The sequence below is a fragment of the Nicotiana tabacum genome, chromosome 6 (genome assembly GCF_000715075.1).
Source record: "Nicotiana tabacum cultivar K326 chromosome 6, ASM71507v2, whole genome shotgun sequence".
Taxonomy (NCBI): Eukaryota; Viridiplantae; Streptophyta; class Magnoliopsida; order Solanales; family Solanaceae; genus Nicotiana; species Nicotiana tabacum.
The window spans coordinates 171848889-171866334 of record NC_134085.1 but is presented as its reverse complement, the minus strand read 5'-3'; the positions used below and the strand labels follow the sequence as shown (position 1 = coordinate 171866334).

At 35.6% G+C, this 17446-nt stretch overlaps 1 protein-coding gene across 1 annotated transcript; it reads left to right on the top strand.

The window, feature by feature from the left end:
- The first annotated feature begins 8873 nt into the window (after positions 1-8873).
- LOC142182184 (uncharacterized) lies at positions 8874-9332 on the top strand. The gene has a single exon (XM_075256216.1). It carries the CDS (start codon positions 8874-8876, stop codon positions 9330-9332), a length of 459 nt encoding a protein of 152 aa, XP_075112317.1.
- Positions 9333-17446: the final 8114 nt, after the last annotated feature.

Below are 17446 nucleotides of genomic sequence, written 5' to 3'. Positions count from 1 at the left end.
ACTTAAAATGATCAACTTCATCATTAGTCGTACACTTATTATAGAGATTCACCTAGATAGAGATCTCTAATCGCAAGATTATATTGATGAGCCATCACAAATTTAAATAGGCAAGTATTTAATAATATGTAAGTGTTAATTAACAATGACAATATTAAAGTTGGCTCCTTAACGTCCTTGCTATATCTTGATAAGAATCAAGCAGTATAAAATAGTTGGTACCAGAAAACTAAATTTGGAGACCCTTTACTCTTCTTTTTGTTTTCTTTTCATTTTTAAAGTATGACTATATTCTCTACTCTATAATCCCATACTAAGATAGTAGCTTTTATTTTGTGTTGCAATTAGTAATTCTAGCTCAACACAGGAAAAATGTATCACAAATTCTGATTTAATTTTCTAAATTAAACGTAGAACGTAAGTTTAATTTTACCACGGTATGTATGCATTTACTCAGAAATAATTTTATCCATGGTCATTAAACTTTTGTGTTTGTTACCCAAAAGTCACTTTTTTTTTGTTACATAAAAATTATTCAACTTTGTGTTCATTACACAAAAGTCATTTTTCTTTCTTTTGTTACACAAAAATTATTTTACTTTGCTCTAGTCATCACAAAAGTCACATTTTTACTTGAAAAGTCTATTATGCCCTTGATATTATATAAATCTTCATATTTATGTAATACCTTCTATATTATATACTATATAATATATTTTTACCTATATATTTTATTTATAATTAAAATAACTTAATATTATTTTATTTATTATTTTTATAATATATCCGTATATTTAATTTTTTCTAACTTTAATTTTCAAGAGTTTTTAGTAGCGTTATAAAATAACTTTTTTCAGCAATTCTTTTTTGAATTTAATTGACCGACCAAAGTTGGTCGATAATTTCCGACCAACTTTGGCCGGTATGCCTTCCGACCTTCAAAATATCGACCACACGTTAATGGCTGCGTTTGGACGATTATTGGTCATTACCGACCAACTTTGGTTGATTTTTTTGGACGGTTTTTCCCGAACTTCTAGTAGTATAATTTCTCAAATAACTAATTGCCCAGGTAAATCCCCAAGAACCTAGGGATTTTCCTTCAGATTAACATATGATTTTTTTTTCATTTTCTTTGTTTGTTTACATGTGAATTTTCTCACAGAAATATATTTGCTGATTTATTTCTCTACTAATATATTAAAGTTACTGACAAATTTAATAACGCTACTAATATATTTTGAAAATTAACGTTAAGAAAAAATTAAATATATGAATATATTATAAAAATATTAAATAGAATAATATTAAGTTATTTTATTTATAAATAAAATACATAGGTAAAAATATATTATATAGTATATAATATTGAAGGCATTACGTAAATATGAAGGTTTATATAATATGAAGGGCATAATAGACTTTTCAAGTAAAAATGTGACTTTTGTGATAACTAGAGCAAAGTAAAATGATTTTTGTGTAACAAAAGAAAGAAAAGTGATTTTTGTGTAACGAACACAAAGTTGAATGACTTTTACGTAACAAGAAAAAGAAAATTAACTTTTGGGTAACAAACACAAAACTCTTTCGCTCCTTGATCCAAAAAATATCGAGTTAATTTTATTTATGGTCACTAAACTTTATTTACTATAATAAAGTTGCAGAATTATTTTTGTTGCTCAGAAAAAGCATACAACTAGAAGGTAAACTTCTGCATTAATTAGGTAATGTTTTTCCTTCTTTTTTTGTTTCATTTAAACCTTTTTTTGATTGTCTTTTGTTTATAAATATGTCACACGATGAATTTGCTAGTTTTCTCTCATTTGTGTTTTTGAGCTGGAAATTTGACCTTTCAATCATTTGTAATTCTTAGCAATTCACATATAGTTTTGTTACTTGAATGTAACAAAAAATATTTTGTGACGCTACTATGAAATTAATTTTCAGATATTCCTTCATGAATTTCAAAGGAATCGAGTTGACGTCATTAAGTCGTTGCTAATGCTAATAACGCTCGACAGTTAACATGATATCCATGATTATTAAACTTTAATGAGATTAAGGAGTAATGATTAAGTGGACATACATGAATTGACAGCCGACAAGAAGGGATTGATCAAAAAGACAAAGCATAATTAATCCAACTACAACTGTTCAGAAGCCTACAACTCAAGTTTTCTCTCTGTGGAATTCATTTTCAAGCTTCAAACCTCCTTATAATTCATCATTACAAAGTTTAATTAAGACGCCAAAAGAAGACAAAAGATTGTTTACAACGCAGAATGATTGTACATTGGAAAAGAGTTAAAAAGTCACATGCATATGATATGCACGTGTAGGTTCTTAGTTAGGGGGAATTAAGTTCTAGACTTGTATCATGCATGATTTCCAAGAAATATACTAAAGTAAATAGCCTTGCATGTACATATTAATTATAAGGTATAGGTAAAACAAAATATAAAAAGGCGATGGGTGTACATACAATAAACAAACATTGCTTGAGAATCATGGAAGAAAAATACTCAATCTAGAATAGGAAATATAGCCTTAAATCGCTTTCCCTCATCCTAGATCCAAACTCATATATTATTCGAATGGTTAAATCAACTATTTGACTATGCTTGCGCGAAATCCTAATTACGACACTACCCATGGTAGTTGTATGGGTCAAATTAAATCGCAGAAATTCGATATGTGGAGACAATTGTCATGAGTAACTTGCGAATCGAATTGATTTATAAGGCAGAGGTCGAGCAGTGATCAATAAGGCCGAGGCCGAACAGTGCAGATAGATGTAACGGCTAGTTTTGCTTTGGAATCTTCAAAAGGAATATGCTTCTGGATATTTCCTCTAATTGTACTTTTTTAAGGTTTCCAAGGATGTCCCTTATAAATAGGAAGAGATGACTTCTAAACAAGGGGAAGATTCTCTCTCTAGAAAATATATAAACACATCTCCTTAAAGAGATTAGAGGATCGGTTATCCCGTATCTTCAATCAGATCCGAGAAGGGTCCGGATTCTTGTATTTATCTATCATTCGTCTTTATTAAATAAAAGAGGATCCGCTTCACTCCATATTGGGTGAATCTTTTCCTTTATTTTCATTTAATGTTACTTAATGCATCTTTTTTCATACTATTAAATCTGGTCATAATCACTGTCAGCATTTATACTCAGCTATATTTCTCTATTCATGTTATTCATCTCAGATTCAGAGTTAATTATCCTTAATTAAGATTTATCCTCTATCTGCTTATATAATTAGTTTAACAAAAAGGTCTTATACTTTTTTTAGTCGAACAATTTGGTGCCGTTTGTGGGAATTTTTTAGTTAAAATTTTAGTTTCCTCTAGATCTAAATTCAATTCTAGTTCAACTTTCTGCTTCAAATACAAACTTGAGAAATTAGTAGGCAAGCTCAAGGCTTCTGGTTTTCAACCAAAAATACTTGATTATTGCGCTTCCCTTCGTGGTATCTTTAGTAACGAGAACTTTGCGGCTCTTGGAGTCTTTGATTGAGCTTAATCATTCATTACCATCAAGTGCTGTATAGTAGTAGTAACCTTACGCACTATTTGATGGTTTTTTACTAATTCTATAAAGTACTACTTTGTTCTGAGAGAATAGCTTAGGTGCTGTTCATAAAGTAACAAAAGAGCTTAAATGTTACTGTAGTTCAGTGAATGGAGATAAATTTGACTATTGGAGTATATGAATTTGAACATTTCATTACGTAGTTCATCGTAATACGCTTTTTTCTGCGTTTCCTCTGTTCAATCTAACAAACTTTTGGAGAGTGATTGATAGAAGATTTAGGATGTTTTCCACAAATATTCCTCTTTATTTGGCGGAACAACCCTTTCTTGCCAACATGGTAGCGGCCACTAAAAGCTTAACCGGTGAGGGGAACGTGGTCACTCTTCCCACTCGCACCGACCGATCAAATCGAGGTAACGAACGATTTCATTTGGTTTAACTGATTATTTTTCTAAGTGGGATAGAAGCAGGAGCATTCTCCCAAATACGTGAACAGGGAGCGATTGCCATCATATTTTTAAAAAAAAAACCGAAGACGCCAAGAGACCATATAGACTGGGATTGGATTGCTAGCCCGGAAAACATGTAAATCCCTCCAATATGTGTAACCAAAGCATAAGTGCATAGAGCTCACCCGCATGTTTGCCAAAGCGACGCTGCATCAATTACACAAGTTACATTCGACCTCGACTGAACTAACATTCGACCTCGCGCGAATCAACATTCGGCCTCCTCACGCGAATCAACATTCGGCCTCGCCCGAATTAACATTCGGCCTCCTCGCCCGAATCAACATTTTGCCTGGCCCAAATTAACATTCGGCCTCCTCACCCGAATCAACATTCAGACTCGCCCAAATTAACATTCGACCTCTTCGCTCGAATTAACATTCGGCCTCCTCGCCCGAATTAACATTCGGCCTCCTCGTCCGAATTAACATTCGACCTCCTCACCCGAATCAACATTCGGCCTCGCCCGAATCAATATTCGGCCTCGCCCGAATCAATATTCGGCCTCCTTGCTCGAATTAACATTCGGCCTCCTTGCCCGAATTAACATTCGGCCTCGCCCGAACCAACACTCAGCCTCGCCCGAACCAACATTCGGCCTCGCCCGAGTCAACATTCGGCCTCGCCCGAATTATCATTCGACCTCCTTGCTCGAATTATCATTCGACCTCCTTGCTCAAATTAACATTCGGCCTCGCCCGAACCAACACTCGGCCTCGACCGAACTAACATTTGGCCTCGCCTGAATCAACATTTGGCCTCGCCCGAATCAATATTCGGCCTCGCCTGAACCAACATTCGGTCTCCTCGCCCGAACCAACATTCAGCCTCCTCGCCCAAATTAACATTCGACCTCCTCACTCGAATCACATTCGACCTCGCTCGAATTAATATTCGGCCTCCTCGCCCGAATTGACATTTGGCCTCACCCGAATCAACATTCGGCCTCCTCGACGAATTCACATTCGGTCTCCACACCCAAATTAACATTCGGCCTCCTCACTCGAATCAACATTCGGCCTCCTCGCACGAATTCACATTCTGTCTCCACACCCGAATTAACATTCGACCTCCTTGCTCGAATCACATTCGACCTTGATCGAATTAACATTCGGACTTCTCGCCCGAATTAACATTCGGCCACCTCGCCCGAACTAACGTTCGGCCTCTTCGCCCGAATTAACGTTCGGCCTCCTCGCCCGAATTAACGTTCGGCCTCCTCGCCCGAATTAACTAATATTCGACCTCCCTCGAATTAACTCCCATTCAATCTCACTCGAATTAACATTCGGCCTCCTTGCCCGAATTAACATTCGACCTCGCTCGAATTCAACTAGCATTCGACCTAGCTCGAGCTTCATTCACAGCCAGACCTCGTTCCAGTTAAATATGGAAACGTTTGACATCGCTCAGACTAATCAAAGACACTCGATCTCAACGCCTACCAACGATTCCTTTGTAACCATCCATCGAGGAAAACGTTCAAAAAAAAAGAAAAATAGAATCAGGGATAAGCAACAAAAGTAGCATTCCAAATCAAAAAAAGTATCAGAAAAGGCATCTTACAAGGGTCGAATCGCCCGTCTAGATCTGAGGACACGAATGACCTCCTCTGATGCCGCCATCCTTGACAAAGCCCCCATTCAGGCCTCGTCGGCCTTCTCCAACTCTACCATCTTCTCGATCAACTCATCACTTGAGCCATTGGCCATGATCGAACTCTGCTCAAGTTCAGCCCGCGGGGATACCACTTTGACCTGAAGATCGGCACCCTCAGCTGCGATCCTCACTAGTCGACCTCCCCATCTGAATTTCTCGAACTACGATTAATGAAGTCCGCTCACCGAGCTCGACCAAAAGACGACCTCGATAAGCGGAAGGACTAACTGTATGAGTCAAAATCAAATCGGAGAAATTCGACATGTGAAGACAATTGTCATGAGTAACTTGCAAATCGAATTGATCTATAAGGTCGAGGTCGAGCAGTGATCAATAAGGCTGAGGCCAAGCAATGCAGATAGATGTAACAGCTAGTTTTGCTTTGGAATCTTCAAAGGAAATATTCTTCTGGATATTCCCTCTAATTGTACTTTTTTAGGGTTTTCTAGGGATATCCCTTATAAATAGGAAGAGAGGACTTCTAAAAAAGGGGCAGACTCTCTCTCTAGAAAATATATAAACACATCTCTAAAGAGATTACAGGATCAGTTATCCCATATTTTCCATTAGATTCGAGAAGGGTCCGAAGATTCTTGTATTTGTTTATCATTCGTCTTTATCAAATGAAAGAGGATCCGCTTCACTCAAGATTAGGTGAATCTTTTCCTTTATTTACAATTTATTTCCATTTAATGTTACTTAATTAATGTATCTTTTTTCATACTATTAAATTTTTCCATAATCACTGCAGCATTTATACTCACTATATTTCTCTATTCATGTTATTCATCTCATATCCAAAGTTAATTATCCTTAACTAAGATTTACCCTCTATTTTTTTATTTAATTAATTTAACAAAAAGTTCTCATACTTTTTTTTGGTCGAACAGTAGCGTCTTGTTGCATTTTTCAAGTACTGAGTTAGTCTGTTTGAACAATTTTTTTAGTAGTTCTTAAAAAGAATGTATTTGATTGATCCTTCTTTTAGAAAAATCGAGTAGCTTGTATGCCAATCGTCAGTGCACTAGTTGGTCTGTGGTGTAACAGAGCGTTCCTTCATTTTTTCACTCTTGAGCATAGTGTGACCTTGTTTGACCAACAAGGATATCAAAATGAGCATTCCAAAGAAAAAATATTTAAAAAAAAAAACAAAATGTGTTTGAAAATAGTTTTATTCCAAAGAGATTTTCTTGACCAAAGGTCTCATTGAAAAAGTTCAAAACAGGAAGGATAGCTGATTTTCAAGTTAAAAGAATTGTGATTGAAGAAACGTTCAGGACTAATATGATAAATCACGAAAATAAATGTGTAGATGCAGATATATGTAAATGCATGTGGTGCTATGCAGTTTTGTTACTTATTATCCAAACATAATATAGTACCACCCACCAATTGGGCAGTTTCATTAAACTTGTTTTCAGTGCGGCTGGGGACATCTCTTATCATTAGCCTTTAGTGTTTATTGGACACTAAGATTATATATACACTTAAATCTATCTCTTAACGACCATGATAAATTAAAAAATTTGGTATAAATAAAGAAAATGATCTCCTATACTCATTATAAATTGAATTTAAGAAATGACCTTACAAAGATCTCTTGTGTTATTTTTACATTCAATTTTTTTTTTTTAATTGATCTCCAAAATCAAATCTCCTATTTAAATACGAGGCGAAAATGTACTTTTTCCGGAAGTCACATGTGTAGATACGCACAAATAAGAATGTGCATAAACAGAGGCGGACAAGGGGGATCCTTTGTCATTTTAAAATGAATCTATTTCTCATTCCTCTTTTTTTTTTTTTAAAGTTGTATCCCCCACTTTTGAATTTTAAAGCTGCATTGTAATTACTAAAAGGGCCTAAAAGAGATAATAACAGACTTAATTAACTGCACATAATGTGATACCTAGAAAGTTGCCAAAAAGTAATGAAGTAAATTAATAATCAACCACCAATCTGCTTCCAAGTTATTGACAAAATCTACGTCAAAGTTAATGGCCTATAATTTGGTCTAACAGAAAATGGAATGGAGGTAATAAATTTGGTGTCGAGCTCGCAAGTTAAAATACTTTTAGGTAATGAAGTGCAATTTTATAAGTATATTTTTAAATTGTTCGATGAGTAATAATAAATAGTATTGCATTAGAATATTTATCTGTTTTTAATTAATATTCCTATTGTTGGTAGTTCCGATGAGATATCTAAACACTTCAATGATTTCAATTTTCAGTGAAAATTAATTAGGTTTTAGACTTAAAATAGCCGGCGAATGTATTGTAGAGAAGAAAGAAGAAAGCTTTGGTTTTGAGTCTTCAATCGATGAGAGAAAGAAAGGGAAAGAGAAGAAGGGAAAGAAGAGCTGATTTTCAGATAAAGATTAGGGATTTTCGGAACTATCTAGGTAATTGTATAATTTGGTCTCTCAAATAATGAGACACGTGGCAGCATCTTGGCCCTCAACTGGATTTAATTTTGGCCATTAATATGGCACACTATGCTCAAGAATGAGATGGCTGGAAAGATATATACACGTGCACACACACATGTGAAATACATCGCAAAGAAATAAAAATGATTATTTCGTTATAGGATAGGGAATAAAATTATGACAAGTGTATAGGGAATATTCTTTAGTTTTGATTTTATTTTCAACACATTCACTTGTATATATAGAGAGTTTGAGATGATATACAATACAGAGAAAATTCTTCATCTTCTTTGCTAAATCTTTCATGGTATCAGAGCTCTAATAGCTCGATCCTTCATTTCTTTTTCAAATCTCTTAAGTCTAAAGGCTAACTATGGCAATAACAGATGAGACTCCAGTCATCTCTACTCCAGTTGCTCAAAGCCCAGGTTCTTCATTTACTACAGTTAACCAGGACTGTAATCATCCATACTTCCTTCACTCCTCTGATGCACTTGGTATGTCTCTCGTCAACTCACCATTTGATGGGAGAAGTTTTTCAGGTTGGAGGAGGTCAATCCTAATTGCTCTTTCAGCCAAGAATAAACTTGGTTTCATCAATGGAAGTTGTGGAAACTAAGTCCGGATTCCAGTGATCTTCCTCAATGGAGCAGGTGCAATGACTTGGTCACTTCATGGTTACTAAACTCATTGTCTAAAGAAATAGGAGACAGTGTTATCTACTCAAAATCAACAATGGAACTTTGGAACAGCCTTGAGCACAGGTTTGGCCAATCCAATGGGGCCAAACTATATCACCAGCAAAAGGAGATATCTAAGTCAGTTCAAGAAAATAGCAGTGTAGCAGGCTATTTTACAACTCTGAAGAGACTATGGGATGAGTTGAATTCTCCAAGCACACACCTAGGATGCATCTGTGACTGTGTGTGTGATGGAAAGAATAAGGTCACTAAGTTTTTGGGAGATCAAAGAGTTATTCAATTCCTTATAGGACTTAATGATGTGTATGGCCAAGCAAGAGGAAATATTCTTATGATGAATCCTCTACCCAGCCTAGACCATGCCTACTCTTTGTTACTTCAGGATGAGAGTCAAAGAGAGGTATACATGAGTCCTCAATACCCTTCTGATGGAGCATCATTCATGGCCGGAACTCAAACAAAGTTCCAACAAAGGAACAACAATCAGAATTAGAAATCCTGACCTGCCACTCAAAAATTTGGAAAAAGTCCACAAAAGTTCAAAGGAAAGAAGTCTAAATACAACCTTAATGTCACCTGCTCTCACTACATGAGAGTAGGACATGTGAGAGCAGACTGCTACAGATTGATAGGGTTCCCAAAAGATTTTCAATTTACCAAATAAGCAAACAACTATCAGGGAGCAGTAAAAGGAAATGCAGTGGTAACAGGATAAGAGAAAGATGTAGCAACTCCTAACAATGAGGGAAACATTTCAAGTAGGTGCAGATTGGGAACTCATGATATACAAGTTCAGAAATCAATGTCAATGCTGTGGCTGGTACAATTCTTAAGTATACTGGAACTTGTCTTTCAGCTTTTAATACTAAAACATGGATCATTGATTCAGGAGCTTCTGAACATATGTGTTTTGATTCAAGCTCATTCATAGATTTGACTCCTCTTCCTGTTTCTTTACATATTAGTCTACCTAACTCTTTCCAATTATATGTTACACACATAGGTAGTGTTTCCATTCAGTCAGATATGATTCTTAAAAGAGTTCTTCATGTGCCTTCCTTCAGATATAACTTATTATCTGTTCATAAGTTATGTAGTCAATTCAAATGCTCTTTAAATCTAACTTCATATGGCTTTCTAATGCAGGTCCCTTTAATGAGGAGGTGACAAGTTTTTTGTGAAGTAAGAGATGGATTATATCTACTCAAACCCACTAGTGTAGCTTCTGGCATTCTACCTTGTCAAGGTGTAGTTTCAATTCCAAAAGGAAGAAATTCCAACAAATGTTCTAGTTCAGTTTTTTTTCAAACACCTTTAGTGGCTAATGTTGTTTCTAATGTAAGCCAATGGCATGTCATATTGGGTCATCTACTCTTTTCAATAATGAAAATCTTAGTTTCATTAATTTCCCTTCAAATTTTGATTATGTGTGTAACATTTGTCCTCAAGCTAAACAAACTAGACTCTCCTTTCCTCTAAGTCATATCACAACCCAAGGGATTTTTGACTTGATTCACATTGATACTTGGGGGCTAAGACATACAATGGATTTAAGTTTTTCCTAACTATTGTAGATGACTACAGTAGAGCCACATGGAATTTTCTGTTAAGTTGCAAAAGCAATGCTTTTTCAATTCTAAAATCTTTCTTTGCTATGGTCGAAAGGCAATTTAGCATGAAGGTAAAGAGGATAAGGTCTGATAATGCAAAGGAATTAAAGAAAGGATCGTAGGAAGCTTCCTTTCTTCAATCACAAGTTATATTGCATGAAACATCTTGTGTAGCAACACTCAAATAGAATGGGGTGGTTGAGAGAAAACATAGGTGTCACACCTCCTTTTTCCGCCCCCGCGAGGGGTGAAGGAGTTTTTTCCAATTAAAGGACAATCGAAACGGGATTTATTTATTTATTTCAGAGTCACCACTTGGGAGATTTAGGGTGTCCCAAGTCACCAATTTTAATCCCGAATCGAGGAAAAGAATGACTCTGTATTACAGTCCGCGAACCAGAAATTCGGATAAGGAATTCTGTTAACCCGGGAGAAGGTGTTAGGCATTCCCGAGTTCCGTGGTTCTAGCACGGTCGCTCAACTGTCATATTCGGCTTGTTTATCTGATTTTATACAATTATGCGCTCTTGTGCAAGTTTTAACTCTTTACCACTTTTATTATTATATTTTTTAAAAAAAATGTGAACATTGTTTAAAAAGAACATGTCTTTGGATTGCGTCACATGAAATGCACCTGTAATCCGGAACACATTTTTTATTCAATGTTTTGGATTTGGATTTGGGTCGCATGAAATGCGCACCCGAGTTTAAGAAGGTAAGATTAATTAAATCGCGCGCCTAAAGCAATTAGCGTGTTATTATTTCTGGGTAAGGCCATGGAATTTTGCTAAATGGCTCATCCCGAAGTCTAAGTAATTTTAATTAAACATTTATCGAGGGCCTCACAATTTGTGCGTTTTATTGGGCGAGGCTCATCTCATTTATTTTAAAAGGATAATCCTAAAGTGCCTACATTTTTTCTATTAAAATTGTCTCTACAAAATGAAAGAGAAAAGGTCTTAATTTATTTACATGCTTGAGTTGTTATAGTTGAGTTTCGAATATGATTCATAAATTCTGAAAATGATACAAGCAGGGCAGTCCGTTGCCAATGCGGGCCCAGGCCCAACGTATATGGCATAAAACTAGACTTGGGCCATCTTATTCACATGTTACTACCTAATTACATTATACTAGGCATGTTCTCAGTTTGTCAAATTAAAAAAAAAATTAGCAATCTAATTTTAATCCTAAACCATTTACATGCTGAAATTAACCAATATTATTTAACTAAACAATATCCCTACCAAGTTCCGAAATGGTCTATTCGTTTGATTTTTTAACTAGACGGAGCTACTACACCATTTATTTATTTTTAGGCAATATATAGATAGTTCATCCGTAAAGCTATCGTCAGATGTTCCACTATATATATTAAATAGCTACATGATTCTGATTTTTGTATGCTAAATAATTTATATATACAAATAAAATTCAGAATTTAATTAAAATAAATTTAGAACTTCAACTCTTCATTTTCGTATTCATGCTTCATATTTCAGTTTACAGTAACCAGCGTATCAGTTGTGTACCTGATATTGGAAGCAAAAGAAAAGGGAGATCAGCGGAAATTCAGTAGCAATTCAACAACAGCAACCCCAACAACCAGTAACAACCAGCAACAAGAAACTAGTGACAGATTTTAAACTCAAAAAATCCAGAAACACCAACAACAATCAACGGACAGAAGCAAAGAGAATCTTTTCAGATTTTGAAAGACTAGTTAGTGTTTAACCCTTAATTTCTGAATCCGTATATCAGAATATTTGGATTGTATATCAGGTGTATACTACTCTCTCTTTTGATTTCCAGAATGTTTTTCTTTTTATTTTTTTGCAGTCTTAATATTTTCAGGATTTTTCTCTCTCTTAAATATTCAGCTCTTTTTTATCTCTCTCTTCTTTTCTTTTCTTCGTTGTCCTCCCTTCTCTTTTTTTTCTATCTATATCCCTTTTTATTCTGTCCTCTCAAAATCTGATCAAGTCCTTCCTTTTATTAACATCTTTCAGCATTAAAAGAAAAATTAAAACCCACTATCTTCCACTCATCCCCCTTTTAATCCCACTACCTAATGTTTTGTCCCCCACTTTATTAAACAAATACCCCATTATATCTTGTCCCCCATGCTTATATTAAACAATTGCATTATTCCCCACCATTATATCTTGTCCCCCCATTATTGATTATTTTAATATTATCTTAATTTTAATGGAAAGAATACTCAAAATAAATAATTATTCAGATTTTTAATTCCAAAAATATCCCTCTGCCCTTACTGAAATTACCATTTTACCCCTGAACGTGCTGCAAATTACCAAACTACCCCCATCAGCTATAACCAATTCACCTAATTAATTTCAACCAAAATACAGCAAATATGACCAATTTCTAAACAAATTTTTAACAACAAATTCAAACTAAATGATGAACAACAAAGAAACAACTAAAATTATCTTGATTGAACAATATTTTTAACAACAAACAAACCTATTTTCAGATTTAACAACAACAAACATGTATATTCAGATTTCTAAATTCAATAATCATTTGAACTTAAAATTAAATCTAACAACATTACAACCAACAATTTCTAATATTAAAACTAAACAAGATCATGAAACAAACTGAAGAAATAATCATAAATGATAAACAACAAACAAGAAAATCAAACTTATACTAATTTCGGATTCAAGAACAATCAAACAAAGTATGAACATAAATGAAAAGTTTCAACAACAACAAACAAGCAAGTTTTATTCAAATTCGAATTAAACTCGAATTAAGCTTAAACAAAACAAACGAACATATTCAAATCACTAAACTTCAAATAATCAATTGATCTTTTTAAATTAAATCCAACAAAATTATAACAAAGATATATTGAATCAAAAAAACTAAAAACCAAAACATAACTTCTCATTAAATCACTGAATTAAAAACGAACTTCAAACAAAATGAAGACGAATTAAATCTATATTAAACAACGGATTCAAGCGATTGAAACTAACATTCTTCCATATTAAAACTAAATCCTCTTAAAATTAATAAAAACAAACTGAAAAATAATTTAATTGAATCTTCAACTTAAATCTAACAACAATATAATTAAACTAACCATTTTTATCTAAAAATAAATAAGAAAAATGAAACAAACTTATACTAATTTCAAATCTGAAAATATCAAACAAATTACGGACGAAATAAAACTTAGAACGACTAACCGGATCGGAACGACGAAGAACTTGAATGAAAACACATCTGTCCGGAAGCGATTATCGCACCAAAATAAACTCAACGACGAAGACGAACGAAGAAGAAGATGCAGTAGCAGAAGTAGCGGACATGGCATTTTTTGGACGTGAAGCAGAAGAAGCAGCAGCGAAGAGCTGCAACTCGTCCATGGTTGGACGTAGCAAAAGCAAATAGCAGCAGCCACGGGCCTAGCAGGAGCGGAGCAGCAGCACAAAACAGTAGCAGCAGCCCGGAATGGAGAAGATGCAGCCGCAGCCATGGGAGCTCGAGTTCAAGCTCGATGAAGCTTGTCCATGGCTGGACGTAGCAGAAAGAGCAGCAGTTAGCAGCAACACGAAGAGAAGAAGACGCAGCAACAGTGGTGGAGCAGCAGCAGTGATGGGCAGAAGCCTGGCGGAGTAGCAGCGACGAACAGTAGGCTCGTTTGGTCTTGACGACGGGAAACGGGGAGGGGAAGGCTGTTGCTGTGGCGAAGAAGATGGTGAGGGGCATCCATGGATGAGCTCGACCTTGAACTCGACTAGGGAAGACAAAGACGAGAAGGGGTGGTCGTGAGGGTGAGGAGGAAGGGCTGGAGGGTGGTCGACGTTGGGCAGCCATGGTTGGCTAAGGCATCCATTGGAGGGGGCTTGGGGAAGCTTGGAGAGGATGAAGAAGAGAGGGGGGGCGGGTGGTTTATGTTTTAGGTGTTAGGGTTTTTTGGAGTGAAAAATGAAAAAATGGGAAGATAGGGGTGGGTCGTTGGGCTATGGGGCAGACCGGGTCGACCCGGTTTGAAATTGACCGGGTCGTAGAGGAAGATTGGGTCACTTTGGGCCTATGACTTAAAATTGAAGAAAAGGCCCAATCCAATTTTCTTTGTATTTTTTGCTCTCTTTTCTTTTACTTCCTAATTAATAAAACTAAAATTCTAAATTAAATTATAAACTAAATTATCTTTAAAAAAAAACTAATTAACTCTAAAAATAATTATCGCACATTTAAATAGCAATTAACGACAAAATCGCACAATTTAGACGTTTAAATGCTAAAAATGCAACGTACATTTATTTTTATGATTTTCTCATTTTTGTAAACAAACTTAAATAAATACTAAAATGGAAATGCGACATATTTTAATATTTTTATTAATTTAAACAAATAAACATGCACAGACAAATACAAATAATCATCCAAAAATGTCACAAAAATTCTCAAAATTGCACACCAAGGAAAATTATTTTATTTTGAATTTTTTGGGAGTAATTCTTTCATAGGGAAAAAATCACGTGCTCACAATAGGCATCTTTTGGAAGTCGCAAGGGGTCTGTATTTTCAGTCTAAGGTCCCCATTCAATAATAGGGAGAATGTGTGCTGACAGCCACTCATCTCATCAACAGGATACCTTCTAGAGTTTTGAAAGACAAGACACCCTATGAGGTTCTTCTTGGAAGACCACCTAACTATGATTCACTTAGGTCTTTTGGATGTCTATGGTATGCATCTACTTTGGCTCATAACAGGAGTAAGTTTGAGCCAAGAGTTAAGAGATGTATGTTCTTGGGATATGCACAAGGTCAAAAAGGTTACAAGGTTTTGGAAATTGAAACAAGAAAGATGTTTATTTCCAGAGATGTCAAGTTTATGAAGAACACTTCCCCTTCATTTGTCCACCACAACATCTCAACCTTTGTTTTTCACTTCTACCACTTCTTCTAATATCCCACCTTCTGTTCAGCCACCTATCAACATCATCTCTACACCTAAAGCAGATTCAACTGCCTCCCCTTTTCTTTCTACACCAAGCAGGACAACTGGGATAGGTGATCAAACCATAACCATCCTAAGATGTGTGTTCTTGGGATATGCACAAGGTCAAAAAGGTTACAAGGTTCTGGAAATTGAAACAAGAAAGGTGTTTATTTCCAAAGATGTCAAGTTCCATAAAGAACACTTCCCATTCACTTTGTCCACCACAACACCTCAACCTTTGTTTTTCCCTTCTACCACTTCTTCTGATATCCCACCTTCTGTTCAGCCACCTATCAACATCATCTCTACACCTGAAGCAGATTCAACTGCCTCCCCTTTTCTTTCTACGCCAAGCAGGACACCTGGGATAGGTGATCAAACACTAAACATCCTGAACCTTCTTCCTCTTTGCCAAGTTTTGGGTTGGGGAATTCACCACATTCTTCACCTAGTACTACATCAACCAATCAAGCTAACACTCCAGTCCTCCTATTTCATCTCCCATTCACATTTTTCCCATTCCACCACATCCAATCAGAAAATCTGAACGGGTTACTCAAAGACCAACATACCTAGATGATTATGTATGAAATAGTGTATTCCTCACTGACCTCAACTTCTCATGTTTCACTCAGTCAGCTAAACCGACCACTTTCTCTTTTGTAGCACTTGTCAAACCTCCTTTTTCCGCCCCCACACGAGGTGAAAGAGTTTTTCCAATTAAAGGACAATCGAAACGGGATTTGTTTTTTTATTTCAGAGTCGCCACTTGGGAGATTTAGGGTGTCCCATGTTACCAATTTAATCCCGAATCAAGGAAAAGAATGACTCTGTATTACAGTCCGCGAACTAAAAATCCGGATAAGGAATTCTGTTAACCCAGGAGAATGTGTTAGGCATTCCCGAGTTTCGTGGTTCTAGCACGGTCGCTCAACTGTCATATTCGGCTTGTTTATCTGATTTTATACAATTATGAGCTCATGTGCAAGTTTTAACTCTTTACCGCTTTTATTATTATATTTTAAAAGAATGTGAACATCGTTTAAAAAACATGTTTTTGGATTGCGTCACATGAAATGCACCCGCAATCCGGAACACATTTTTATTCAATATTTTGGGATTTAGATTTGGATCGCATGAAATGCACACCCGAGTTTAAGAAGGTAAGATTATTAAAATGCGCGCCTAAAGCAGTTAGCGTATTATTATTTTGGGTAAGGCCGTGGAGTTTGCTAAGCGGCCGATCCCGAGTTCTAAGTAGTTAACACATACATTTTTGTGAGGGCCCCGCAATCTGTGCATTTTATTTGGCGAGGCTCGTCTCATTTTTATTTAAAAGGATAAACCTACAGTGACTACATTTTTCTATTAAGTTCGTCTCTAAAATAAAAGAAAATCTCTCAATTAATTACATGCTAAAAAAGGACGTAACTTATTAGTTATTAGTTTACGGCTAATGCAAATGGAAAATTGCAATCGAGTTTGTACAAAGAGAGATTGCTTTCATTCTATATTCTATTATTTAATAACACTAGAACATGAGATTGACACACAATAATATCAAAACAAATTAAGTATTCTTTGATTAATTTAAACTAACATTATTAGATGAAGGAGTTATTATACATATGCAACCCCATTACTCATTAATCAGTCAACTACATTTTTATACAAAGAAAGGAAAACTATATTCAAGCACAAATCTAAACAGGAGGAATTCAATAGGAACAAAGCCTGGTCAATACTTCATTTCGCCTCAAACCAAGAGAGTACAAATGTGTACCTGGAAATGACAATACAAGAAGATGAAAGAGCAGTCAGCAACAGTAACAACACGGCAAGACAACATCAACCCAACAGCAGCAATTCAAACCAGATTCGAGGCCCGGGAAAATTTGAAGAAAACCAAACAAGCTCACTAGAACAAACCCAAAAGTTTGTAAAAAAACTAAACAACAACAACCCACATCACCACAAGCAGACTCAACCACACGTGTATTAAACCCGAAACTA